Source organism: Coregonus lavaretus, assembly GCF_964263955.1.
Source record: "Coregonus lavaretus genome assembly, chromosome: 38".
Lineage (NCBI taxonomy): Eukaryota > Metazoa > Chordata > Actinopteri > Salmoniformes > Salmonidae > Coregonus > Coregonus lavaretus.
In genome coordinates, this window is record NC_140025.1 from 22,304,642 (window position 1) to 22,332,316 (window position 27,675).

General features: G+C 44.0%; 1 protein-coding gene across 1 annotated transcript in view; it reads right to left on the bottom strand.

The window, feature by feature from the left end:
* Positions 1 to 4,993: 4,993 nt before the first annotated feature.
* The window catches only part of LOC311112512 (uncharacterized protein), a gene marked incomplete at both ends in the record, with an annotated part of 47,384 nt that continues 24,702 nt past the window's right edge, over positions 4,994 to 27,675 (bottom strand). Inside the window, 5 exon segments of the mRNA XM_084155644.1 lie at positions 4,994 to 5,059; positions 8,088 to 8,331; positions 10,782 to 10,906; positions 15,591 to 15,721; positions 26,552 to 26,663. Of these exon segments, the coding sequence (XP_084011770.1) occupies positions 4,994 to 5,059; positions 8,088 to 8,331; positions 10,782 to 10,906; positions 15,591 to 15,721; positions 26,552 to 26,663 (678 nt within the window).

The window sequence follows — 27,675 nt, forward strand, 5'->3', positions numbered from 1 at the left end:
ATGCCCGTGTTCTCCACCATCTGTGACGTCATGGGAGGCTACACAGCTTTCAGCGGGATTGCTCAAGTAGTGCCAGGAGACAAGGTTCAAACAAAACAAGGATTTTATTATAGGTCTTGGGAAATTAACGAAAATATAACAAAATTCTGTTCTCTTGTGGCTCTTTAAGGGTTAACAGTTCAGGGATGTCTCTTCCACATCCAAAATCATAATTCTCACTCGCTCAGATAACTTTTCCCCAGCCTTACTGTAGTCCACGTTGCAGCTAGTGGCCAACCCAGCAAAAAGTCCTTCCAAATGTCTCTCACGTATTTCCACAGGTGCATATATCCAAAGGTGAGTATTTCCCAAAGGTAAGTATCTCCAAATCCTTATATTCCTCATGGAAGTGGACGTGCAGCACTCTTGTCCTCCAGAGAGCCCAGGTTGGAGACTGTGTTACTTCACAACCCACACACTCCCTCCGTGTGTCTCTTCCCTTCCAAAACCTTCAGCTCATCAGCTCCTGATTTGTTTCAGCTGCGTGGGAAGATTGGCCATAGAGGGGTGGAGTTCCCGACCATACCAGCAGATGGAGCCATAGCTGTCTGGGTTTGCAGCCATCTCAGGGGGATGTAACGTCCCTCCAGGACACAGCCTCTCGTGACATCACACCCCTCAAGCCAATGCCTCCACACCTTCAGGGCTTGGACCACCGCTAGCAGCTCCCTGTCCCCCACGTCATAATTGCGTTCCGCCGGACTGAGCTTCTTGGAATAGAAAGCACAGGGGCGGAGTTTTGGCAACGTGCCCGAGCGCTGAGGTGATCCCTGCCTCGGACGCATCCACCTCAACTTGGAACGCCAAAGAGGGATCCGGATGTGCCAGCACCGGAGCCGAGGTGAACAGGTCCTTCAGATGTCTAAACGCCCTGTCCGCCTCAGCCGACCACTGCAAACGCACCGGGCCCCCCTTTAGCAGGGAGGTGATGGGAGCTGCTACCTGTCCAAAGCCCCGGATAAACCTCCGGTAGTAATTGGCAAAACCCAAAAACCGCTGCACCTCCTTCACCGTGGTGGGAGTCTGCCAATTACGCACGGCTGAAACGCGGTCAATTTCCATCTCCACCCCTGACGCGGACAACCGATGTCCCAGGAAAGAGATGGACTCCTGGAAAAACAGACATTTCTCCGCCTTCACATACAGGTCATGCTCCAACAGTCTACCCAGCACCCGACCCACCAGGGACACATGTTCGGCTCGTGTAGCGGAGTATATTAGAATGTCATCAATATACACTACTACACCCTGTCCATGCAAATCCCGGAAAATCTCGTCCACAAATGATTGGAAGACTGAAGGAGCATTCATTAAACCGTATGGCATGACGAGGTACTCATAGTGACCCGAGGTGGTACTGAATGCTGTCTTCCACTCATCTCCCTCCCTAATGCGCACCAGGTTGTACGCGCTCCTGAGATCCAATTTTGTGATGAATCACGCCCCGTGTAATGAGTCCGTCATTCTAGCAATCAGAGGGAGAGGATAGCTGTATTTGATTATAATCTGATTGAGACCACGGTAATCAATACACGGGCGTAAACCCCCATCCTTCTTCTTCAGAAAAAAGAAACTCGAGGACGCAGGGGAAGTGGACGGCCGTATGTATCCCTGTCTCAGAGATTCGGTGACGTATGTCTCCATAGCTGCCGTCTCCTCCTGAGACAGAGGATACACATGACTACGAGCAAGCGCAGCGCCTACCTGGAGGTCTATCGCACAATCCCCCTGTCGATGAGGTGGTAATTGAGTCGCCTTCTTTTTACAGAAGGCGAGTGCCAAATCGGCATACTCAGGAGGAATGTGCATGGTGGGAATTTGGTTCGGACTTTCCACCGTCATTGCCCCTACGGAAACACCTACACACCGCCCGACACACTGATCAGACCATCCCTTGAGAGCCCTCTGTTGCCATGAAATGTTGGGGTCATGAGATGTTAACCAGGGAAGCCCCAACACCACAGGAAACGCAGGAGAGTCAATCAAATACAACTTTATAATCTCCTCATGGCCCTCATGCGTCTTCATCTTAAGTGGCGCTGTGACCTCCCTAATCAATCCTGACCCCAAAGGGCGTCTATCTAGGGCATGGATGGGGAAGGGCACATCAACTGGTACAATAGAAATCCCTAACTTATACGTGAACCGGCGATCAATAAAATTCCCAGCTGCGCCTGAATCTACTAGCGCCTTATGCTTGGAGTGAGAAGAAACCTCGGGAAACACAACTTTAATACACATATGTACAACAGAGAGCTCTGGGTGAGTTGGGTGCTTACTCACCTGGAATGACTCATCAGTGCGTTGCCTATTGCCTCGATTCCTAGGAGACCCTCCCCAGCACCGAACCGCAGTGTGTCCTCTGCGGCCACAGTTGGTGCAGGGGACGGCCTCTCTCCTGGTCTCTCTCCTCGTCTCCCTAGCACCAGCACCCCAAGCTCCATAGGGCTCGGCTCGGAAGTGCTGGGGGATGGAATGGACGGCTCCAACTCCGGACGTCCGCGGGTAGCCAACAGGGTATCTAGGCGAATCGACATGTCCACCAGCTGATCGAAGCTTAGGTTGGTGTCCCTGCAGGCCAACTCCCGACGAACGTCCTCCCTTAGGCTGCACCTGTAGTGGTCGATGAGGGCCCTCTCATTCCATCCCGCGTTGGCAGCCAGAGTCCGGAAGTCCAGTGCGAACTCCTGCGCGCTCCTCTTCCCCTGTCTGAGGTGGAACAGACGCTCACCCGCCGCCTTCCCCTCTGGGGGATGATCGAACACCACCCTGAAGCGGCGAGTGAACTCCGCATAGTTGACTGTAGCGGCGTCTGTTCCCCCCCACTCGGCGTTGGCCCACTCCAGTGCCTTGCCGGACAGACAGGAGATGAGGGCGGACACGCTCTCGTATCCCGAGGGCACCGGGTGGATGGTTGCCAGGTAGAGTTCCACTTGGAGCAGGAAACCATGACACCCGGCCGCGGTGCCATCATAAGCCCTCGGGAGCGAGAGCCGAATCCCACTGGACTCCGGAGGTGAAGCGATGGGTATAGCTGATTGTGGTGGTAGCGTTGGAGGAGGTGTGGGCAAACCTCCTCTTTCCCATCGCCTCAAGGTGTTCATTACTCCTTCCATGGCGGTGCCGAGATCCTGGATCATGGCCGCTTGTTGTATAACACGCTCCTCCAGTGATCCAGCTGGCACCGCCGCTCCTGCTGACTCCATGGTGGTGTGTTATTCTGTCACGCGACGTGTATGCGGTAGCGAAGTCAAAAGCAGGACACAGAGCGGCTGGCAACGTTTTTTTACTGAACACAGTAAAATCAATGTACAAAAACAACAAACCTCCAAACAGGGAGGAAAGCACAAAGACCCGTACATACAAGAACTGCCGGAATGACAACAAAACAATAACACACAAAGTACCAATGAGAGACAGGGGTTAATATAGGGAATACAATCCAACATAATGGGAAACAGGTGTAAACAATAAAGACCAAACAAGACAAACACCGAAACATCGATCGGCAGCAGCTAGTACTCTGGGGACGACGAACGCCGAAGCCTGCCCGAGCAAGGAGGAGGAGCAGCCTCGGCTGAATCCGTGACAGGTACTGTATATTGTATGTCATAGTAGTTCCTTATAAATACCTTTGCTGTCTTTTAATCAGGACTGTTTGCTGATTTGACAATTCAAATAAACTGTTGTTTTTCGATACAATCACTATAAACTGTAATAATGACATCTATCTATTTATACCAGTACTACACTGTACTATATATACCACATGCACTGGTTTTCATATATCTTATAGCCTACATTGTAGGAGTCATTTTGGCTTGCCTTGCTATGTCATTTCATGTGTTGGGTATATGTTATCTGTCTAGGGATGATTGAACTTGTTTTGTACACTAGAAGGCACTATATGTTGGGTCAAGGGTCTCTGGTCACGTATAATGCAGCCAATTCTGATATTTTTTCCACTAATTGGTATTTTGACCAATCACATCAGATCTTTTTCAGAGTTGATCTGATTGGTCTAAATACCAATTAGTGAAAAAAATCTGAATTGGGCTGCCTGTCTAAACTCAGCCTAGGTAGCGCAGAAGTCTGGTGTGACTTTAAATCAGAGGAAATGCTCAATTAGTTCGTCCCCCAATTTAAACGCACACCAGCTGCCAATGGAGTACTGATGGGGTAATTCAATGTATGTAGTGGCTAATCCCTGAGCCGCCACTGTTGAGAGCAGTTAATGACGCAAGTCAGTCATTTGAAATATGATTTTTGAGATAAATTGATTGGCTTCTGTCACGTAGTTAATAATCTAGTTTAGTAGATTTTGTTTCTAAAGAATCCATATGTTCTTCTGAAATAAATTATGAACACAGAAATACTGGACATTTTTAACTCTTATGGTGGCTATTTGACAAAATTACAATCATGGTCTTGAATTGGACTCGCATTTTTCTGGTCTTGGTCTTGACTCGGTCTCGGACCCCTCATTGACTCAGACTCGATTCGCTTCGGTCTTGGTCTTGAATCGGTCTCGCTTTAGGTGGTCTCGAACACAACACTGGTATAAGCCCTGCATGACGATAGCTGCCAAGACTGGTCATAAGCAGGGTTGTAACTGTCGATCGGAAAATTACTGGTCATCGAGGGTCTCAAAGATGAGGTGGGAAAGCATACGGCATCACCCAATTTTTCCTGGGTGTGTCAGCTCTTCCACCCCAAAAGGCATGGGCACTGTCTTTTGGGATGGGGTCTCCCAGGGCCCTCATAGGGGCGTCACTTATACCAGGCTGCAGCAAGTCAGTCTGGATCGATGCGGGAAGCATGCTCTCTCAGGTCAGAGCATCCAGCGCCATGACCTAAGATGTCAGGCAATATAAATATATATATAATCCTGGGCAGTAGGACAGCTACGTAACTGGTACTGTATGTCTTGGCCCTGCTCCATGGAGGAGGGTTGTCAGCTCCTCAGCTCCTCAGCTGATTGCTCCCGTAAGATGGGGAGGAAGAGCAGGCAGTGGCCCAGCTGCATGAACCAATCACAGTAAAGAATGGGATGAGGAAAAGTTAAAGCTTAGTGGACTCGAGAGTACCAGATAGCTCTCTGCCTTTTCTCTAAGATCCAGAAAGTAAAGTAAGGAATTACTATACTGACTGATCTCTAACCCAATAACAGAGCCAAGTCGTCCATCCCATATAGAGGGAAATACACGGCTAGAGTAAGCCCTGGAAACCTGTCCTCCCGTAGAGTGGCGTAGCTAATATGGTTAGGGTTCCCCTGTCTTGTTGTACAGGGTAGCAGTGCCCTCTGGTGGGAAAACCGGAGCGGCACATACCAGAGCTGGCTTGACTGTGATAGCTCGCTCTATAGCAGTGAGAGGGAAAAGGCCATAGGCAAGGGGAAAAGGGCCACAGTGGATGGCAAAAGACAGATTGCAGTCCTGCTCCGTGTGTCAGTGAGACCGGAAGGAGAGATGACATGCAGACTTCTGCCCCTGGCTGAAAACCTGAGAAGATCCCTGGGGGAGAGCCTGAAGGAGGGAGGCACTCGGGGGGAACAAAACGTGTGTCTCCTCCATTTTCTCATGTGAGCACGGTCACTAAAGTGAGCTGCTGCACAGAGAATAGGTTTCTGTCTAAACGCAGCCCTGCCTTCCCACTGCTGCAAACTCTGAGAGGGGAAGGAGTGACAAGCTTTAAACTCAAAGAGAGAGGGTAGGACAGAGAACCGTAGGCCTTGCACTCTATACTTCTCAGCCGCTAGGGCTGCGCCCTAGGTTGGCCGAACCTTCTTACCGCCCTTAGCAGAGTTAGGAGGGCGGATCCTTGCTGCGGCTGTAGCATATAGACTGCTTCCCTACAGGTTTGGCCTGGTTCAGGAGCCTGAGTCTTGGCAGACTGCTGCGTCGCCGGGGATCTCAGTCCCCCAAGGCCAGCTTGTTGTCCCCTCCCAGCTGTGAGGCTCGGGCGAGATGCAGGAACCAACGGGCTGCCACGGGGCCCGGGTCTGCGTGGCAGGCAGAAGAGGGAGTGCCTTCCTCCCTTTCAGCAAGCTAGCCAAGTTAACCTTGCAGCGTGGGCTAACAAAGTCTTAATAGCTAGCTGTGAAGCTAGCTACCAACGGAGACTGAGAAGTAGAAAATTATTTTTTTACACGAAACAAAAACCTTCCGGTTAGTACTCAACCTCTCAACAGGGTCTGAAGACAGGATCTGAAGAAGTAATGCTCTTTGTGAGGAAGAGAAGCGAGAATAATGTCTCCAATGAATAATTGAAAGAGAACACATTATATAAATGCAGTGCATGGTCAAACTTAAAAAAATTAACTACAATTTATAATGGCTTTATAGGGCATTTATAAGTCTTCATAAGCACTACAAGTCATTTATAAGCAAAGTCATACTGCATAAAGGGTGATATAAAAGGCCATCTGGTGCTTCGCCAATAAGGCATAACCCTTTTGGCACCACTTATACGGTGAGTCGATATTCACGTCATAAGAAGGAATTCCCCTCGACCACGCCCACAAATTGGGGAAAACAAACATTCTTTACCATTGACCCCCTTTGTAAAAGAGACAACTTCGTCGTCGAAGTTTAGTGATACTGAAATCACAAAACATGCCGAAAAGCTGCTGGGTTGTTCAACCAGGTCAAAAATCCCAACCTATGGTTCGCAATGCTCCCACGTAGTGAAATAGAGCTTGTGAGACGAGCCCTCTGACTTCAGGTTATATTCAGCATGGGGGAGTGGGAAATGTGGGGAACCGGTGTCCAAGTAGGTTAAACGTAGCTATGTGTGTGGAAATTATTTAATCACAGGTAAGACATTTAACTTGTTTAGTATAGTCCGTTTGTAACTGCACTCACTACTTTTAGCTGTATAGTCCGTTTGTTTGTGTTTTTGGTCTTGGCTAGCTTAATGTTCCGGTTGGTAGCTAGCTAGCACTCACTCACTCACGTGGCTGCTAGCATCGTCATGAAAAGGGGCATGAGGGAAGCCCTATAATATTATGTTTTTCTAAGTAGTGAGAACGCCTGGGAGCAGGCAATGTTGAAAAGTAATCTTTAGACATGCTGTACTTTTCTTAAATGTAGTTTTGTAAATGACTAAAACAAGTAGACAACAATATTTTTGTTGTTGCTGTGAGCCAATGGGGTAACCTAGGTAACCACAGGTTGTTTTCCCCACAGACAGGGGCGGTGGCCACAACGTTATATCTAATACCAACTCGGAATGATATTTGCTTCTGAAGAGTTTGGAAGCATCTATATATGGTAGGTCTTATAAATGGTTTATGGTGTGCAGAGCCGGTGGTCTAGTGGTAAATCTCCTGGCTCAAGACACATATACAGTATGTAGCCTATACCACTCTCCCCACCAGAGATCAAGGTTCAAACCCAGCTTCAACCCTTCAAGCTGTTTGTCCAATCTGTCTGTTTCCCCCTCAGTCATTTCAAATCTGGAAAATATGTAAGTGGAATTCCACTCTCCTTTTAAAAAGGGGTTATAAAGGCTTCATTAATCCTTAAAAGTTGTGATTTTTTTTAAAGTGGGATGATTATTATTATCATGATCACAGGGAAGGTAGAAGGGAAGAATGATGATCCGAAATGGGGCAGTTGGGAGGTTCTCTGAGAGTTGCACCAAAGCTGAGTGGCCTCCCCCTCCAAGCTCACATGAGTGGGGATATGGTGATAGGGAGACAGGAGTGGAGGTCCTCTGGTTCTCCCACGTGAAGGACAAAGCTCTCTCTGCTGGGTGAGTGTGAACAGCAAGTCCCCCTAGGGAACTCCCATGGCCCCCTGTTCTCATACCCACCCACCCAACAGTCCCCCTAACACACACATGCACGCACGCACACACACACACACACACACACACACTGTGCTGTAACCTTAAACAAGCTCCCAATTGAGCTCCCATTAGACAGACGCGGGTAGCACAGTGTTGTGTGTGTGTGTGTTGAAGGCGATAGGGGCTTACCCTTGTTTGTTTTGTAAGTCCCCTCTACCCCCGCTCTTATCTTCCCACCCCTGCCCCCTTACCCCTACCTTGGCACGCATGCCGTCTGCAAGTATTTCAGACACACAGTGGAGCTTTCTGGAGCACTGCCGGAGATTTTCATCCCCTTTCTTCGGGGGTCTGCGCTTGGCGTTGGGAAAGCATGAGGACTTGGAAGAGTAGCCAAAGTGGCGCGCAAGCTGCAAGAAATCCAGCGTCCTGTCCTGGTTGGTAATCAAAGTGACCCAAAGATGTAGGATCTCCCCCCGGCTCACTTCGGGGTGGATGTCAAATCTGCAGGATGAAAAGATGAAAAGAGAGAGACATAGAGGGAGAGAAAGCACAAGAGAGTGAGAAAAGGGAGAGAAAGGGATGGATAAAGAAGAGGGGGACAATTCCCACTACATATAGATGAATAACTACTATCTCACAGGGTTTAAGGGCCCCCTTTTTGCTTGCCTACTCTGCCCCCCCCCCCCCCCCCCCCCCCACCCATCCCCCCACTCCCCACTTCACCAATAACAATGCCAAAACTTGGCAGCCAACCCAACACATAAGCAACAGTTTCCCATCAGAGAGCAAGCAGCTATCTTAGGCCTTGTTGGCATCGACCGGAGGCCAAAGAATGGGAAGCACTGTAAGAGAGCAGACATGAATGGGTCTGTAAGAAATGTAAAAAAATATATATAAAAAACGTGTCTACACCGTTATACTCCCTGACTCTCGGCTCCATGAGAATATGTCATTGATGAGTAAAGAAGTTGAACTCATTTGACCCAGATCATTTAACTTTTCGTTATTCTATCTTTATATAGCCCATGTAGATGGATATATGTGAGATATAAAAAAAAATCTAATGACAAAGCCTAAAATATATATATATAAAAAAGCCCCCCCCCCAAAAAAAGGATTGAGTGGAAAATATTACTGATAGCGGGAGTATCTCGGAAGGGAAAGCTTTAACCGGCTAGATGTGGTATATTAGCTGTGGACCTTCTGGATTCTGACTACTAAGTTGTTGTACTAAGACTCTGGAAGGGTAGGGTGAGGGTCCCCCCTGCCAAGGGATGAAGGGTTTACCTTTTCGCAGTTGGCACGACCCTCAATGTGCTCACCCGCACTGAGAATCCCAATGCCACGAGATTATGCAAATCCATGGAGATGTCCTATTCAACACTACCTCTATTTAGGGCAGCCACTGGGATATTCCAGTCAAAATATGAATAGACAGATAAAGGAGGGCAACGATATAAAGGAGAAAACAAGTGGGAAAGGGTCAAAAGAAGACTCAGATAAATGAACAATACATTTTTTCAAAATGTTCCCCAAACTTTGAAAAAGTGTCCCCAGTCTCTTAGTCTTTGTCACTCTTCTTTGGTAGTGGGATTCTGAGAGACATGGAGCCCAATGCAGAACAGAGCATGACATGGGAACACCAAAACAAGCGTGCAATACGCCTTTGAAAATGGTCTGCCTGCGCTCTCAAGAAAAACAAAATCACAGTAAACGCTTTGTTATTCATGGGAAAAAAAGAGCAGGCTTGTTAACTCCCACAATTAAGGCATCATTTGCCAGGAGAAAGTGCTGCTTCTGATGGCCATTGTTTTTGTGGACAAAAGGTCTCCAAAGCGACCCTAAGATCAGTGCCTGTGACTGTGTGAGTATCGCGAGGGTGGCTTTGGTTATCTTGTGGCGCCACAACAAGGGGCCTTGTGTCACGAGGAGAGACAGGGTTGTGTGACATCTGAGAAGTACTAAAAATGAATCAGGTGATTTGACATGGTGGTAAGACAAAGAGGCAGTATGCTGCATTCCATAACTCCGTGACACCATTGAGAAAAACTCACAGGAACTGGGGGCATATAATGCATTTTGAGTAATTTCCCAAGACATTACCTGAAGAATAGTATAATTCAGGGGGGAAAACGTTCAGATTAAAAGCCTTTTTGTTACAGACTATTATATCAGTATGTCTAAACACCAATAAATTATTCATATTTTGAGTTATTTTTTCCATCAAAAGAGCTTAGGTAAAACAATTTGAATTAAAACAAATGTAGAATTACTATGACTACTCAGTTCTGTGGAAATAAAGATGAAAATGATGTCTGTCAAATGGCAAATTATTACTGTAGATAACAAAACACAATATTTTCAGTTGCAGCAAAGTTGAGGATCTAAATTAGTTCAGCAAACTAAACACATTGTGGGGTTGACTCAGCTATTGGAGTTGCAAAGGCAAACTTCAATAACTACAGTAAGTTCACACAACATCATTTTTTAAATTCAGCTTAAAGTGAACAAACTGCCTAGGTTAGTAAAGTATTCCATGTCAGCTCAACATGTTTAAGTCCAGCAAACTTAGACATTTAAACAGTTACATTTTTCTTTCTTTTACAGTGAAGCAAAACAATATAAGCGATTAAGAGAAACATTTCACATTTTATGAATGATCTTTGTGTTTGTTGTGATTCATAGGACTTTACCGTCATATTTAGGGCATCATCCCTTTACCAGTGAATTGAAATTATGTGTGAATATATGTTCATTTATATTCACATACAGTTTTTACTGTAACTTGATACAATGATCATATTGTGTTTATGATAATTAACAGGATTTATGAGAAAGACATGGGCTGCGTCACAAATAGCATCCTTTTCCTTACATAGTGTACTACTTCGGTCAAAAGTAGTGCACTTTCTAGGGAATACGGTGCCATTTGCGAAGCAGACAGAATGTACCTCTTTAGAAGCTGGTAGAAGGTCTCTTGACTGAGGCGTTTGGTGTTCTTCTCATCCAGCTCCTCAAAGACTCGCTCTGCTGCCTGGTAGTGGTTCTTCACCAGGGCCTTGATGATCTGGAACAGCTATTGAAAAGAGATAGATGTGCCGCATCTGACATTTACACCATACAGTCTTAAAATTCACAATGGAATTATATGGATGTCAATAGTGTCAACTTATGAATCTGGCAAAACATATGACATCTATCACACTCATTAACAAAAACTCATTTTTTTACTACTACTATTACTACTGCTGCTGCTGCTGCTGCTGCTGCTACTACTACTGCTACAACTACTACTACTACAACAACAACAACAACACTCTTAGAAAAAAGGTTTCCAAAAGGGTTCTTGGCTGTCCCCATAGGAGAACCCTTTTTGGTTCCAGGTAGAACCCTTTTGGGTTCCATGTTGAACCCTCTGTGGAAAGGGTCCTACATGGAACCCAAACCAAATCAAATTGTATTTGTCACATGCGCCAAATACAACAGGTGTAGTAGACCTTACTGTGAAATGCTCACTTACAAGCCCTTAACCAACAATGCAGTTCAAGAAATAGAGTTTAAAACATATTTACTAAACAAACTAAAATTGCATCATCTGTGGATCTGTTGGGGTGGGTCGAGGGTTTCCGGCATGATGGTGTTGATGTGAGCCATGATCAGCCTTTCAGAGCACTTCATGGCTACCGACGTGAGGGCAACGGGGTTCTACCTGGAACCAAAAGGATTCTACCTGGAACCAAAAAGGGTTATTTAAAGGGTTCTCCTATGGGGACAGCCGAAGAACCAATTTAGGTTCTAAATAGCCCCTTTTTTTCTAAGAGTGTAGTATTACTACTACCTTTTCTACTGCTGCTAATAATAATAATAATAATAACAATAGGCTCTTATTTTGACTACGCAAGTAGGAAAGCTGCTCAAGCAGGCAGAAATACAGCCGGTATGGCACGTTTTGCATCATATGAGGGAAAATCATCAACGGCGAATCGATCAGATACACATGAAAACATGAAATGACACCGGGAATCGATAGTACATCACTCAGAGATGCACAAATACGATACAATATTCAAAATGAGTGAATCTTTCCTTTAAAGGTACAGAATATACAGTTGAAGTCGGAAGTTTACATACACTTAGGTTGGAGTCAATAAAACTTGTTTTTCAACCACTCCACAAATTTCTTGTTAACAAACTATAGTTTTGGCAAGTCGGTTAGGACATCTACTTTGTGCATGACACAAGTAATTTATCCAACAATTGTTTACAGAGAGATTATTTCACTTATAATTCACTGTATCACAATTCCAGTGGGTCAGAAGTTTACATACACTAAGTTGACTGTGCCTTTAAACAGCTTGGAAAAATCCAGAAAATGATGTTATGGCTTTAGAAGATTCTGATAGGCTAATTGACATCATTTGAGTCAATTGGAGGTGTACCTGTGGATGTATTTCAAGGCCTACCTTCAAACTCAGTGCCTCTTTGCTTGACATCATGGGAAAATCAAAAGAAATCAGCCAAGACCTCAGAAAAAATATTGTAGACCTCCACAAGTCTGGTTCATCCTTGCGAGCAATTTCCAAATGCCTGAAGGTACCACGTTCATCTGTACAAATAATAGTACGCATGTATAAATACTATGGCACCACACAGCCGTCATACCGCTCAGGAAGGTGCAAATAAATCCCAGAACAACAGCAAAGGACCTTGTGAAGATGCTGGAGGAAACAGGTACGAAAGTATCTATATCCACAGTAAAACAAGTCCTATATCGACATAACCTGAAAGGCCGCTCAGCAAGGAAGAAGCCACTGCTCCAAAACTGCCATAAAAAGCCAGACTACGGTTTGCAACTGCACATGGGGACAAAGATCATACTTTTTGGAAACATTTCCTCTGGTCTGATGAAACAAAAATATAACTGTTTGGCCATAATGACCATCGTTATGTTTGGAGGAAGGGTTGCTTACAAGCCGAAGAACACCATCCCAACCGTGAAACACTGGGGTGGCAGGATCATGCTGTGGGACTGGTGCACTTCACAAAATAGATGGCATCATGAGGAAGGAAAATGATGTGGATATATTGAAGCAACATCTCAAGACATCAGTCAGGAAGTTAAAGCTTGGTCGCAAATGGATCTTCCAAGTGGACAATGAACCCAAGCATACTTCCAAAGTTGTGGCAAAATGACTTAAGGACAACAAAGTCAAGGTATTGGAGTGGCCATCACAAAACCCTGACCTCAATCCTATAGAAAATCTGTGGGCAGAACTGAAAAAGCGTGTGCGAGCAAGGAGGTCTACAAACCTGACTCAGTTACACCAGCTCTGTCAGGAGGAATGGGCCAACATTCACCCAACTTATTGTGGGAAGCTTGTGGAAGGCTACCCGAAATGTTTGACCCAAGTTAATCAATTTAAAGGCAATGCTACCAAATACTAATTGAGGTATGTAAACATCTGATCCAGTGGGAAGGTGATGAAATAAATAAAAGCTGAAATAAATAATTCTCTCTCCTATTATTCTGACATTTCACATTCTTAAAATAAAGTGGTGATCCTAACTGACCTAAGACAGGGAATTTTTACAAGGCTTAAATGTCAGGAATTGTGAAAAACTGAGTTTAAATGTATTTGGCTAAGGTGTATGTAAACTTCCGACTTCAACTGTAGCTTTGTGGGTGAACCGACCAAATTCACATGGAAATGTGTGTTACAGATATGTCATTATCATTGAAAGCAAGTGTGAAGAACCGTTCTATGTGCATTATTTCTATGCTTCCCGTTTCGGTTTTGAGTCTTCTGACTTTTTGTTTTGCACACCAGCTTCAAACAGCTGAAAATAAGATATTTTTGGTTATTGAAAATATATTTCACAGTGGTTTAGATTGTTCAATGATTCTCTACACTAGTGGTCACCAACATTTTCTAAGTCAATATCACTTTCTGAGTCAAAATGCAGATTTTTTTTTAAACATTACTTAAAAAACATAAGCCTATGCATCATTAACCAATTCAACAGTTCTGTAGCAATGAGGTTTGTGCAGTAGGCTATAGGCCCAATACATTGGCTATGCTTAAATTGGCCTGCCAATGTTGTTCTTCTCAGACCATTTAGAAATTATATTTTTTAAATGTAGGTATATGATCACACTGGCCATAGATAATTTGTTGTATTACTTGTGAGGCACAGCTGAGTGAGCATAATTATTAGATTTTTTTTTTACTGGACTGATGGTCTGCATCTGATGGTCAGTCTGAGTCGATGGAGGTAGCAGCGGTGAGGCTGCCTCTCACCCGAGTGACGTGACTCACCGTCCCTCCGCTCTCCCTCCCTCCTCTGAGGAAAGGAGACACGGTCTTCCAGCTGATGGCGAAAACTCAAGTCGCACTGCATTATTTCTGCCTCATGCACCAATTCATGTTGTTATTCCTATTACCAGAGAAAGTAAAATATTCCTTGATATTAAAACACACACAAGCCGCTAATAGTAACAATGCAAGCTTATCGGAACACTTTGCTATACTCCTTTATTGCAGCTGCAGTGCTGGTTGTAGCGTGAGTGGAAGTAGGGAGAACGCACATTTTATGGTTTATAAAAGTGTTGAACAAAGTGTTGCCAGTGCTGAATAACTACTTAAACATGAATTTACTCATAAAACAGCAGCTCTTTGCTGTATTCGTTGAGTCTCTCTCTAGTCAAAAGTTTAGAAATCTCACAGTATAAACTTTGCTGTGCGTTCAAGGCTTCTTTTTACAGTCTATGGCTCGAGGAAACTGTGCAGACATGGTGATCTGAGCTATCTGATTGGCCAGCGGTAGGCCTATAAGTGCACTTGAATTGCTCTCTGGGCCTGCCGGGTAGGCGGAGTTCTACCTTCAGACATATGAAATGGTTGAAAAAGCCTTCCCGGCGCAAGGGCTGCTGAATCAAGTGCACCTATCACCAACAGCGCAAAACAAATAAATACAAAATAGGAGTGCTAGGCTTTATCTTTGGGTTTTTTACAGAAATGTTTGGTGATCAACTAGGAATGCCTTGGAGATCAACCAGTCGATTGCAATCGACCGGTTGGTGACCACTGCTCTACACTATACAGGTAACTGCCAAAATAATGGAAACACTTGTGTAAATGAGGGATACAAAGTATATTTAAAGCAGGTGCTTCCACACAGGTGTGGTTTGTGAGTTAATTAAGCAATTAACATCCCATCACGCTTAAGATCATGTATAAAAATGCTGGGCAGGGCATTATTTTGGCTACCATGGCTATGTCCCCCATAGGATGACATCGACCCTATCCACAAGGCACGAGGGGTCACTGAATGGTTTGATGAGCATGAAAATGATGTAAACCCTATGCCATGGCCATTTCAGTCACCAGATCTCAACGCAATTGAACCGTTATGGGAGATTCTGGAGCGGTGCCTGAGACACCACCATTAACAAAACACTAACTTATGGAATTTCTTGTGGCAGAATGGTGTTGCGTCCCTCCAATAGAGTTCCAGAATCTATGCCAAGGTGCATTGAATCTGTTCTGGCAGCTCGTGGTGGCCCAACGCCCTATTAAGACGCTTTATGTTGGTGTTTCCTATATTTTGGTGGTTACCTGTACATTGTTTTGTCACATAAACTGAAATTAGGCGAACGTGATAGAACTTTAGGAACCAGATAATGACGGCGCTATTTCTACATATTGCGCCATTAACCGTTGAATATGCAAAAGAGAAGATATGAGGAAAAGTCCATATACCTGTGCCACACTCCGTCCCCGTCCCAGAATCCCACTCTCCTCATTCACGAGTTGCGCGTTCAGACCCTTCTGCTCTCCGTTGGTACGCCCCAAATTCCCAGCAGGACTTGCCTCGAAAAGACTGGGAACTCCTATCCTGGAATTCAATTAACAGAGAGATTATTTCAGTCTCAATTGCTCTGTTTTGTGCTCTGGGAGATTCTGTTCACTTGAAAAGGTCGCTTGAAGAATGTCTTAAAGGACAGGAGAATGTAGCAGTGCAGTGAGTCTCTTAATAAAAGCAGGGGTTGCTTTGTGTCCGGGCCCCCAAGCCTGCACCTTTTTCACACATATGCTTCAGTGGCCCAATGACGCACATACGCAAAGCGACAACATGAATCAGGAACGAAGACATGAACCGCTTTGAGGCAGCCTGAAAGGACGTGTGATGTGGTCAAACAGTTTGAGGGCACCTGACAAACTTGACATGCCAGTCAACCATGTAAGGGAGCCAAAAGAAAGGGCAGACAAAAACCACTGGTCCTAATTTGCTCCCTGTCTGCTTGGCTGGACTCATGATGGGCTGGGCTGGTGTGTCCTCCCAGCCACCCCTGCCGCCCTTCCTTTTGTCTGGAGAAACGGCCCAGCCACTCCTCCGCCTTTGGCTCCTTTGGCTGAGGGCCGGGGCCAGTGGCAGGGCCAGTGTCGGGGACGACTGTAGGTTTTAAAGGTCACGCGCCAGAGGTCACGATCAGGAGACCAATCGGGACAAAACCAATCAGCTGAAATTTGAGCTGACAGGCTAGTTGGGTTGAGGACTTCATCACAAGTAACTGAACGATTGGATAACCTGTGTGTGTGTTTGTGTGTGTGTGTGTGTGTGTGTGTGTGTGTGTGTGTGTGTGTGTGTGTGTGTGTGTGTGTGTGTGTGTGTGTGGACGTGTGTGGACGTGTGTGTGTGTGGACGTGTGTGTGTGTGTGGACGTGTGTGCATGTTTATTGTGTAAAGTGTGGTGAGGGGGACATTCTTTACACCAACAGAGGGCCGTAGGTGACACTCCCACTACACTACAGGTCTGAAGCAGAGGCTGGAAATTTACAAAAGCCAATCCACTATTCCATTCTACCAGATCAGGGTTGAAATGAATTGGTTTTCTTTCAAATAATTAAGGTACGCTTGATTTAACTTTATCAATAGAAAAGTCCCGAAAATGCAAACCCAGTGCGCCAGGTAGGCCAAATCAAGCGCACCTAAAGTATTTGATAGACAAGGCTATTTCAACCCAGATCTGCATTCCACTCACTCTATGGCTCCACACAACCACAGACATATCCCAGCTAGCACATAACGTTCTGAGAACCATATGTTTCTTAGAGCTTGGTGAGAGCGTGGTTGTCCTGTGGTTATTTTGCATACAACCTTCCCACAACTTTCTGGGAATGGTGCAGGATAGCTGCTTGGCTTTGGAACATTCTCAGCACATTTAAGGAACTATTTATTGGAATTGTATTACTTTATAGGTGCTACATGTAGAAGGTCTCACCCATGTGGAAGCTAGGTGAATTGCAACAACTCTCCCCCCTCCCCTGCATGTCATTTCCCTGCAACGCGGTGGAGAGGTTAGTGCATAAACCATAGTGGTTAAGTCCATGGTGGACCATGGTGGAAACTATTTTACTTTCAGTTTCGGCCACCAACTTCAAACAGCCTTAAAAACTATATTTTATGTTAATTCAAATATATTTCACAGTGATTTATACTGAACAAAAATATAAAAGCAACATGCAACAACTTCAAAGATTTTACAAAGTTACAGTTCATATAAGGAAATAAGTCAATTGAAATAAATTCATTAGGCCCTAATCTATGGATTTCACAGGACTGGGAATACAGATACAGTGAGGGAAAAAAATATTTGATCCCCTGCTGATTTTGTATGTTTGCCCACTGACAAAGACATGATCAGTCTATCATTTTAATGGTAGGTTTATTTGAACAGTGAGAGACAGAATAACAACAAAAAAATCCAGTAAAATGCATGTCAAAAATGTTATAAAAGAAATAAGTATTTCACCCCTCTGCAAAACATGACTTAGTACTTGGTGGCAAAACCCTTGTTGGCAATCACAGAGGTCAGATGTTTCTTGTAGTTGGCCACCAGGTTTGCACACATCTCAGGAGGGATTTTGTCCCACTCCTCTTTGCAGATCTTCTCCAAGTCATTAAGGTTTCGAGGCTGACGTTTGGCAACCTTCAGCTCCCTCCACAGATTTTCTATGGGATTAAGGTCTGGAGACTGGCTAGGCCACTCCAGGACCTTAACGTGCTTCTTCTTGAGCCACTCCTTTGTTGCCTTGGTCGTGTGTTTTGGGTCATTGTCATGCTGGAATACCCATCCACGACCCATTTTCAATGCCCTGGCTGAGGGAAGGAGGTTCTCACCCAAGATTTGACGGTACATGGCCCCGTCCATCGTCCCTTTGATGCGGTCTTGAGATCATTGACAAGATCCTCCCGTGTAGTTCTGGGCTGATTCCTCACCGTTCTCATGATCATTGCAACTCCACGAGGTGAGATCTTGTATAGAGCCCCAGGCCGAGGGGCTTTATACAATCTGTTGTGAATGTATTGTAATGTTTTTAAAATTGTATAACTGCCTTAATTTTGCTGTCAGACACCAGGGCACCAACAACAGCACAGCAGGACCGGGCAAGGCCACAAGTCAGCTCCGAAACAGCGCGCCACATGCATGCAGGCACTCACACACCCGGGTCTCCTGCCGCCACAATACTGTGATAGCCCGCTGAACTAAAGCCTAGACATTAGCTTGGTAAGCCAACACAAGTCTTAAGGTGTCAGGTTACTCATCGAGTAACTTATGCACACGCAAAACAATCTATTTAGCCATTTGCACATTTTCAACATGTTTTGCACCATTAAACTACGCTCTCTGGTTGATCTTATCAATATGCAAAGGATCTCTCGCTCTCTCTCTCTCTCTCTCTCTCTCTCTCTCTCTCTCTCTCTCTCTCTCTCTCTCTCTCTCTCTCTCTCTCTCTCTCTCTCTCTCTTCTCTTTCTCTCTCTCTTTCTGTAAGTCTGTGTTTGCCCTTTCCTAGGGTATTTAACAAGGCTTTTCATAAATTAGGACACACAGTCCACAAAACAAGAGCCTGCTTTCTATCTAGGTAAGAGAAAGTGTATATTTTTTTGGGCAAAACAAAACAGGGGCTTGAGTGCCCATTATTTGAGGGCATCTGAGATGGCAGCGCTGGGTTGGCAGTGCCCTCGGCCAAGTTACTTGGTCCTTTCTAGCTCAGTTGGTAGAGCAAGGCGCTTGTAACGCCAGGGTAGTAGGTTCGATTCCTGGGACCACCCAAACGTAAGTCGCTTTGGATAAAAGCATCTGCTAAATGGCATATATTATTATTAGTAGCTAAACCTAGTAGCTAAGTAGTCTTCAGAAGCACTTATCAAGGGAGTGTGCTTTTTGGGACACAACCACTGTTGTACAACCCAGTCCAGCATGGGGTGACCATTTCCATGGCTCAGGGGCCATTGTGATGTCAGAGGCTGGGCCCTGGGGTATTATGTGAGGTCAGGGGGTCAGAGGAGATGGTGTCACAAGTGCAAGGGTTGGTGTGAGGTGTGACCCAGGTGCGGTGCAGGATAGACAGTAGGCAGTAGGCAGAGATGGTGAAACAAGGATCTTTACTGGTGGTCCCGAAGCCAGGATACAAAACAACGGACTTAACACAATAAAAGAAAGGTGGAGCAAATAAGTCTTCAAAAACAGGCTGACAGCCAAAATACAAAATTGCAACTATGACTGAAATAATAAAGAAACAGGGAGAACAGTTCTCGAGTACCTGTACATACTTCTCCGATCAGACACTGATTAGTATTGCTGAGCATAGAGCAACTAGCAGAGAAAACTGAACAAGGGAACACAGGGAAGTGAGGGCATAAATACACAAGTGAACAGGTAGACAAAGGTGACACCAATAGGATGATGATTCCCCCACGACGCCAGGACAGCGGAGTCACTGACCACCTTCCGGAGACACTTGACACCCTACCTCTTTAAGGGATACCTGGAATAGTAGAAAAGTAACCCCCCCCCCACCCCCCATAAAAAAAAAACTGAATGCAGCAATCTGTAAGTCGAGTAGGGAGGTGCCTAAGGTTGTCAGAGGATGACACCTAGTGGGTCGCTTCGGAACTGCGATCCCCTCCTGTAACAACAAGGAGCAGGGAAAAAACACATTATGGCTACAACACACAATTGAAACACTCAGAGAGCCCAGCCAACAATGATACCACAAGTACGACCAATAAAAACATGTTAAAAAACATGCAAACTCAAAAAAAATATGTATATACAATACTGTATGGCAACTCACTTTGATGGCAATCTATTTGTATTTCAATTTACACAGGAAATCTATATAATCATATAAGAAAGAAGGACAAAGAAATACTCACTAATTTAAGTAAATAAATTGCATGGCCTTCTATTGGAGCAAAACCGAGTCCAACAATCTTCGAAGTGAAAAATATTATATTTTCACTTTTTGAAAAATTGAAGATAGAAGATGTAGGAAGCTGCTTTTTACTGCTAGTAAAAAGGCTGCATTCTGAGTGCTACAAGGAATCCTGTCTCCATATACTGTATGTACTAGTATATATACAGATACATGTAAGTATACAAAGTTGAAAGAAATTACATGAAAACAGGTCAAAACTGAGATACTGAAATTCGTGCTGCTCCCTCTGCACTGTGGTAAATAACATTGAACTGATAAACAGAGAGAGAGAGAAAGAGGGAGAGAGAGATAGAGGGAAAGAAACAGACAGATAAAGACAATTCTCCATCGTTTGCCAAGACAAGACACCCAGAGATAACTTGGTGAATAGTCCTGTTATTCCCTTTCTCTATCCTATCCCAGGGTAAAAGAGGAGAGATGGAGGGATAAAAAAGAGCCTAACTAGATGCACATTTTACATTGAAAACTGTATTGTTCGACTCCTAATCTGGCCCACCATCTGAGAGGAGGGCCGTGCATGTCGGAGAAGGGAGGCCTGAATGAGAGGACGAGAGCCAGGAGCGCTGGGACAGGGGACTGGGGGGTGGAGGAGAGTAACGGGGGGGGGGGGGGGGGGGGGCTAGGCTTTGGCTTTATGGAGGGGATCAGGGTGGGTGGAAGTTCAGAATGGATGTTTCTTTTTCTCCAAGAAGGGGGGAACTTTGTATTTGACTGTTGTTTGTATCTGTCTTTCAGGGGGCCTGATCCGGGCCGTCCGGGCCGTACTGGGAGATGCCCAGTGTGTGTGTGTGTGTGTGTGTGTGTGTGTGTGTGTGTGTGTGTGTGTGTGTGTGTGTGTGTGTGTGAGAGAGAGAGCGAGAGAGGGAGAGAGAGAGAGAGAGAGAGAGAGAGAGAGAGAGAGAGAGAGAGAGAGAGAGAGAGAGAGAGAGAGAGAGAGAGAGAGAGAAGAGAGAGAGAGAGTGATGGGATCTACCCCTCTCCTTGCCTACAGCTGCAGGCTCAGAGGATTAGGCGTCATCCACAAGGCAACATTACAACAAGTAGCCTTTGAACAAAAGTCATGGATACTATTAATGAGATGGTAATCCTTAATGGAGCTACCTCCCAGTAGTGATTATACTGACATGGGAAGAATGTCCGAAAGTCCTGGACGCAACTCCCTCAACAACACTGTGGCCATTGTTATTGTTACCATAGGCCCTGGTCCGAGGCCTAAAACCAAGTTTTACTGCTATTACCCTAACCATCAATACATGTGTGCATGCACACACACACATGCGTATATGTACATGCAAACACGAGCTCGCTCGCTCCTACACACACACACACACCTCTGCCCCCTTGCTCTCGACAACACCCTTCCCTCCACCCCTATCATCCTATGAATAAAAAATGAAAACCCCCAAAATGGACACAGAGAAAAAGGGATGGGGGAGGAAGGGAGGAGGGGGGAGAAAAACAAAGTGTCTTGGCGTGGATTTCTCCTCCTGTGGTTCCCACACACAGATCTGAGCTGGAGCCGAATGTTTTCCCGTTCCCTCTATCTCCCCTCCTCTCCTCCTTACCAGGAAGGCCACACAAACAGTGGATGATTTAATCGGAGCCTGTTTAAGCAGTAATGGCCACCACCTCAGAGACAGAGGATAAGGGATGAGAATGCCTTTCTCCTCCTCTGAAATATTTTTTTTCCGGCTGCATCTTTTTGGGGGGACTCCAGGAGTGAGAGAGTAGCCTCTGTTTGCCTGAGTAAATGCCTCCCTCCGTTCAACGGGCCTATGTCACAGCAGGGGTGTTTAACCCCTCCAAAACTTTTGAGTCCTTTAAATCCCAATTACTCCTTCACACACACTTACGGCCTCTCATTAACCCAATCACTGTTGAAACTGATCTAAGTGGAAGCCAATTCTAAAGCGTGAACTTTTCAGTAAATACGACAGATACGGCAGACCTCTAACTGCAAAAAGTGTTACCCAAAGTTTTACCTTGCAGGCCAAATTAATGCTTCATGCCAAATCCATGCCAAAATCATGCTTTTAATCATGCTTTCAAAATATCTTGATGGCGACACCCTAAAGACTCTGGCAGGTGCGCTAGTTCAGTGTCACTTTGACTATGCGTGCACGTCATTGTTCACCAGCATCCCCGAACATCTAAAGAATAAACTACAGACCAGCCAAATCAGGCTTGTGAGAGTTGTACTTAAAGGTAGACTCAGCGATATGACGTAGATATAAAGTAAGAAAGTAGGGTCCATTTCCGCAAAAACTAAGAGCGTTGAAGCGCGAGGCTCAACTCTTCCACTGTTTTGGTCCTGTGGCTACCACGCTGTACACAGCGTGAAGTGAACCTGTGCAATGCGCAGTGACTGTGTGAGAGTGAAGTGTTGCATCTCGCTCATCTCAATATCGCCAGTGCTGCTTGTGGCAACGTCATTTTGCTACCTTTAAACTCCCCCTATGTACTAATCTGGAGGTTGAGCAATTGAATCTGCTAGGCTGGATATCTGTAGAGAAAAGGGTTGTATTAATTCAACTTGGTCTGGTCCACATAATTATTACCGACTCAGCTCCCAGGTAGCCTACTTATCCAATGACTTTACTTTTATTAGAGATGTTCACCAGTACAATACCAGAGCCAGAGACTCTGATATTGACTGTTTCAAATGTAAGAGATATCCGGTAAGAACACCTTTCTATATAGTGTTGCTGTTGAGTGGAACAAACTACCACAACAACTTAAAGCTATACCAGATTTTTTTTTTAAGAATGTCAAAAGCTGGCTGATGGCTGAAGCCATTTTCATGTCTGTATCTAAAATGAATCAATTCCTGTATCTATTACTGTGTTTCACCATGCAATTTAAGGGACCACAATGGAAATAAGTCATTGACTTGATTGTGTTATTCCATGTTTTAAAAATGTATGTATTGTGTGTATGTCTTTTTTTAAACTGTCAAATAAAATCAATCAATCCATAAATCAACCTTTAAATAATAATACAATTATGATCATATTTTATTGGTGAGTCAGAGTTGCCTCTTTTTCTGTCTGATGTTGTTGTACATTTTTGGGGATAGGGTAAAGTTGTCCTTAGGTGAGTTTTGAATTCACAACACTATCGGTTAAGGTTAGGATTGGGGGAGGGAGGCAGATCCTTGATCTGCACCTAGGGGAATCTTGTCTCATGCTGGTTGATATGCTGTCTACTTTCCATCCAAAACATGTCACTCAGGACTGAAAAGGATGGTCTTTGCGAGTGTATATGCCCATAATACCAGAGAAGAAATACAACAGGCACACTCATTGGCTGGCATATATTGAACTACATTGTTGTTGTTGTCTCAGTTGTTGTTTGAGATTGATTGGGTTTGTACTCGATACCATAGGGGAATGAGAACATGCAGATTGTGCCTTTAATTCTATAATGTATATTCATTGCATATTCCAGGCATTTACAGTTGTTTGGAGTAGTTGTCTGAACATAAGTTAAGTTTGTTATTGTCACTGTGTTTTGTGTCGCAAACCAAGTTTTGGGTATGGTAATTAACTGACGTTAATTCCAAAACCATTTAAATCCAACGTTTCAAACATTCAGCTGCCTCTGGAGCAGGCCTCTGTATGGACAGCCCAGGGCCCTGCCTGACTGATATGTCAAAGTTGAGGACAAACAGGAAAAAAAGGGAGTGAAAATACCACACAGGCACTGACACAGGGGATCAATCCGATTGAAATGATTTAGCTTTTTCTCCGGTTTGAATAAAAATGAGCGCACTAGACAGTGGAGCAGTTTGATTAGGGAGATCCTAAATCCCCCGGAGTCTCGGATGGCCTTTCTCTCCTCCTTTGCTAGCATAAAAGTTTTCTTTCTCTCTTTTCAGGGCTTCCATGGTACCCAGGCCTTTCCACACTGTTGGTATTACAAAATCCCCATTCAAAATAACCCTTGTCACCTGTCAACTAAGCCAGGCTGGTTTTCTAGGTCTTTATCCCCTACACACACACATGTGCATGCATGCACGCACGCACGTACGTACGCACACACACACACACACACACACACACACACTCCCAACCCCCCACCCATACATTCACATCCCCACATTCATACACACACACACACAGATACATCCACAAATCCGAACCACACACACCCACCCACGCTCACACACTAAAACCACATGTCTGGGAGCAGTTACTATAGCAGTTTAAAATTCATTACCCTGTTCATTTTAAGAAACGTTTACACTGGGATGGTTTTTGTTGGCCATTCATTGGGTGGTGCGAGGCAACTTGGGGGTTCACGTGCATAAGACGCTGTCCTCTCACTCGCCCATCATGTTTAACCTTGTTGACCTATATATCTTCAATCCCAACTTTGTGTCAAGTGAGTAGGAACAACTTGAGAATAAGTGAATAAATGATGAAAAATGATATATTTGAAAATAAAAACATACTTAACTATTTGTGTAATATCAGGATTTAATCTATGGTAAAATTGTTATGAATTCAATTGATAACTATAGATGTGGGATCTTAATTTGATCACTTTTTTGCTCCTTTGTTGCACCACAGGAAATGCAGATGAGCTTCGTGATTTAAATAAATTCACTGAAAACCCACACTAACACATAGCTATATAAACAGTGTTGCACTTTTCATGAAGAATATTTTGGCCAGCTAATAGCCTAGACACCAATCAAGGAACATTATGGACTAAACGTTCAAATCCTGTTGCTGCAGGATTATGTTTCTTTGACGATATAGGTCAAATTAAGATCCTACATCTGTACAAAGGTCTGACAACTTCCCAACCCTGTGAAATATGATCATATAGAATAGAAAACGGATCTTAATGACTTCTTGTCATAAAAACAGATAACGATTATTATACCGCACATACAATTTTTCATAAATCATGTTATTTTTTCAGGAAAACACATTACCAAGTAGTTTGTGATTATTAAAGCCTAAAGCACAGGGCTATATAAAAATGCTACAAATACTATGAATCCTAATCTACATTCAAGACATTACTTGGTGAAATAAAATACATGTTTTGACTGCCCTTCTGCAGTCTAAAAGGAATATAAAAAATTCTGAAAATCCCAAAAAATTATTGAGAGTGGAATAGTATTCTGAAAGTATAGTACTTTAACAAGTTGTCAATGTCAGCAATGTTCCAGGATGCAAACAAAAGCAATAAGCTACAGCGGTGGGAATACATATGACTCCAATGTTTTTTTCCAAGTTTCCTGAAAACTTTTTTAAACATAATTTGTACAAAATGAATTTAAACATATATTTTTTTTTATTCTAAATGATTATCCTTTGAATGAAAATGTTTCACTGGGATATAAAATACAAAAAAGTTTCATATTCCATTATCCACAAAAAAAAAAGAACCAAGCAGACCACCATCAAAATTCTGGAAAAATATTTCAAGAATAGTAATATTTGTTTATTTTGAGGTGCGAAAGGTTATGGAGGCTGATTACATAGAAATATGAATTAAGAGTATTGGGTCATAAACCTCTCCATAAAACTTTACTGGCTACTATTGTACTTTATTTTACATTACTTTATGATCTCCTAGGATTCTCCTAGGATTGATTCACGACTTAGGATTTCTAAATGAGTGTGCAAGACTCTATTTAACCAATAACTAAAAGAGGATCTTAGTTAGTTAATTGTAGAGCCTTAACCATTTACTTCCCAATTTGTATATAAGAGTGGTTTAGGGCAGTAGTTCTCAACTGGTTTTGCCTCGGGACCCAAATTGAACCAGGATGTCTCAGTCACAATCCAATATTCGCAGCGTTATTTTTTGTGTGCTATATTGATAGTAAATGTACAAATTATATGACAAGGGAACAACAGTCCCACCTTTTTCATTGTCAATAATTCAATTTTGCCCATATTCTTGATGAAAAATGCTAAGCTCACTGGTTTGAGATCACAAAATCACCCAAATCTGCGAAATAGTGCTGCTAATAACTCTATATTACTAAAATAGTTCAGAGGTTAAATTATTTTAAAATAGAGGTTCTTTATAATTTCTACACATTTTCTACCTAGTCGTTTAAGTTCACACTGTAGTATTTTTACTATTTTTACTCAGACAATCTCAACCCATTCAAAACCTCCCGCAACCAAACTGTGGGTCCACCAGTTGAGAATCGCTGGTTTAGGGGAGGTTTACAACATGTGGCGAAAATGGAGACAGAGCTAATTAACAACAAATAAAAATAGGTGGGTGAAGACGGAATACATTTTAAAGCTGCATTCAGGGAGCAGAGTGGAGAGGTTTCACTGAAGAGAGAGAACAAGAAAGTAAAAGAGAGAGTGAAAGAGTGAGGGGGGGGGGGGGGGGGGTCAGTGGAGGGATGGTGTAGTGGTCAAGGAGAGAAGGGGTGAGGGTGAGTCGGGGGGGGATTACCTTGTGTCGAAATCGGCTGGACATTTCCATCCTTGTCCAGGGGCAGCCTGTCCAGCAGCTGTTCAAACTCAGGGTCTGCAACCTCCAGGCCGAATCTAGAGAGGGTGTGTGTGTCCAGAGGGGTTAAGGGTACAAGGAAAGGGCATGAGGGGGGACCAAAGAGAGGCATCGGGTCAGAACAGAGGGTGGTCATCCGGCCCAGTCACTTAGCCATGGCCCACAATGCCCCTGAGCAGCCGCTGGTCATTAGCCCTCTGACAGGGCCCCCTCCTCGCCCCACACAGCCGGGTCAAGGGTAAATCACCTCTCTCTCTGGCCATCACATCGAGATGGACACATCCTCTCTCAATCAGAGGATTAATGGTGCACAACGGTGTCACACACAAATATATGCTCATACACGCAGACGCAGGCAGACACACACACACATATACACACACGCAGTACACCTCAAACTAGTCAACCAGAGAAATACACATAGATGCAAATTAACTTAGCACAGATTCATTTGGCATTTTCAAAACAGCACATCTGGATTTCGGGCCTTATGGTTGAGGGCTATATAGATGAAGACACCTTCATCTAGTCTACATGAGGTGTCGCTTTGGTGATTTTTTCACAAGCATGTGGTGAATTTTCAAAACTCTTTACAAAACTCCAAACTTTTGTAACACTTGTAACGCAGCAAGTTTTATGTTCAAAACCTTATTGTGCATTACTTTTTGTTTGGAGACATCTTTCACCACACAACCATTGATCCAATAGCAAAAAAATGCAAGATGCATGTTTCAAAATTGCCATTTGAATGTAATATGCTACAGTACTGTAAATTACAGTACATTACACTGTTTTCACATTTCCATTATTTCTATCCCATTTATGCAAAAAATAAATGTATTGTTCAGATATAATTACATAGGTGTACTGTAATCAAATTAAACAAATTGAACTAGAAATTGAAGTTTCAGTAGAAACTTTGTGTGCTTGCTCATCTGGCTGTAAGTATCATTATTAATGGCAGTGGAAGAAGTTTACATAGTGAGATAGTTAGGCCTATATCTTTTAGATATCTTCCAGTAAAACCAATGCCTTTAAATGCTTAAAGTTTAAAAAGTATAGCCTAA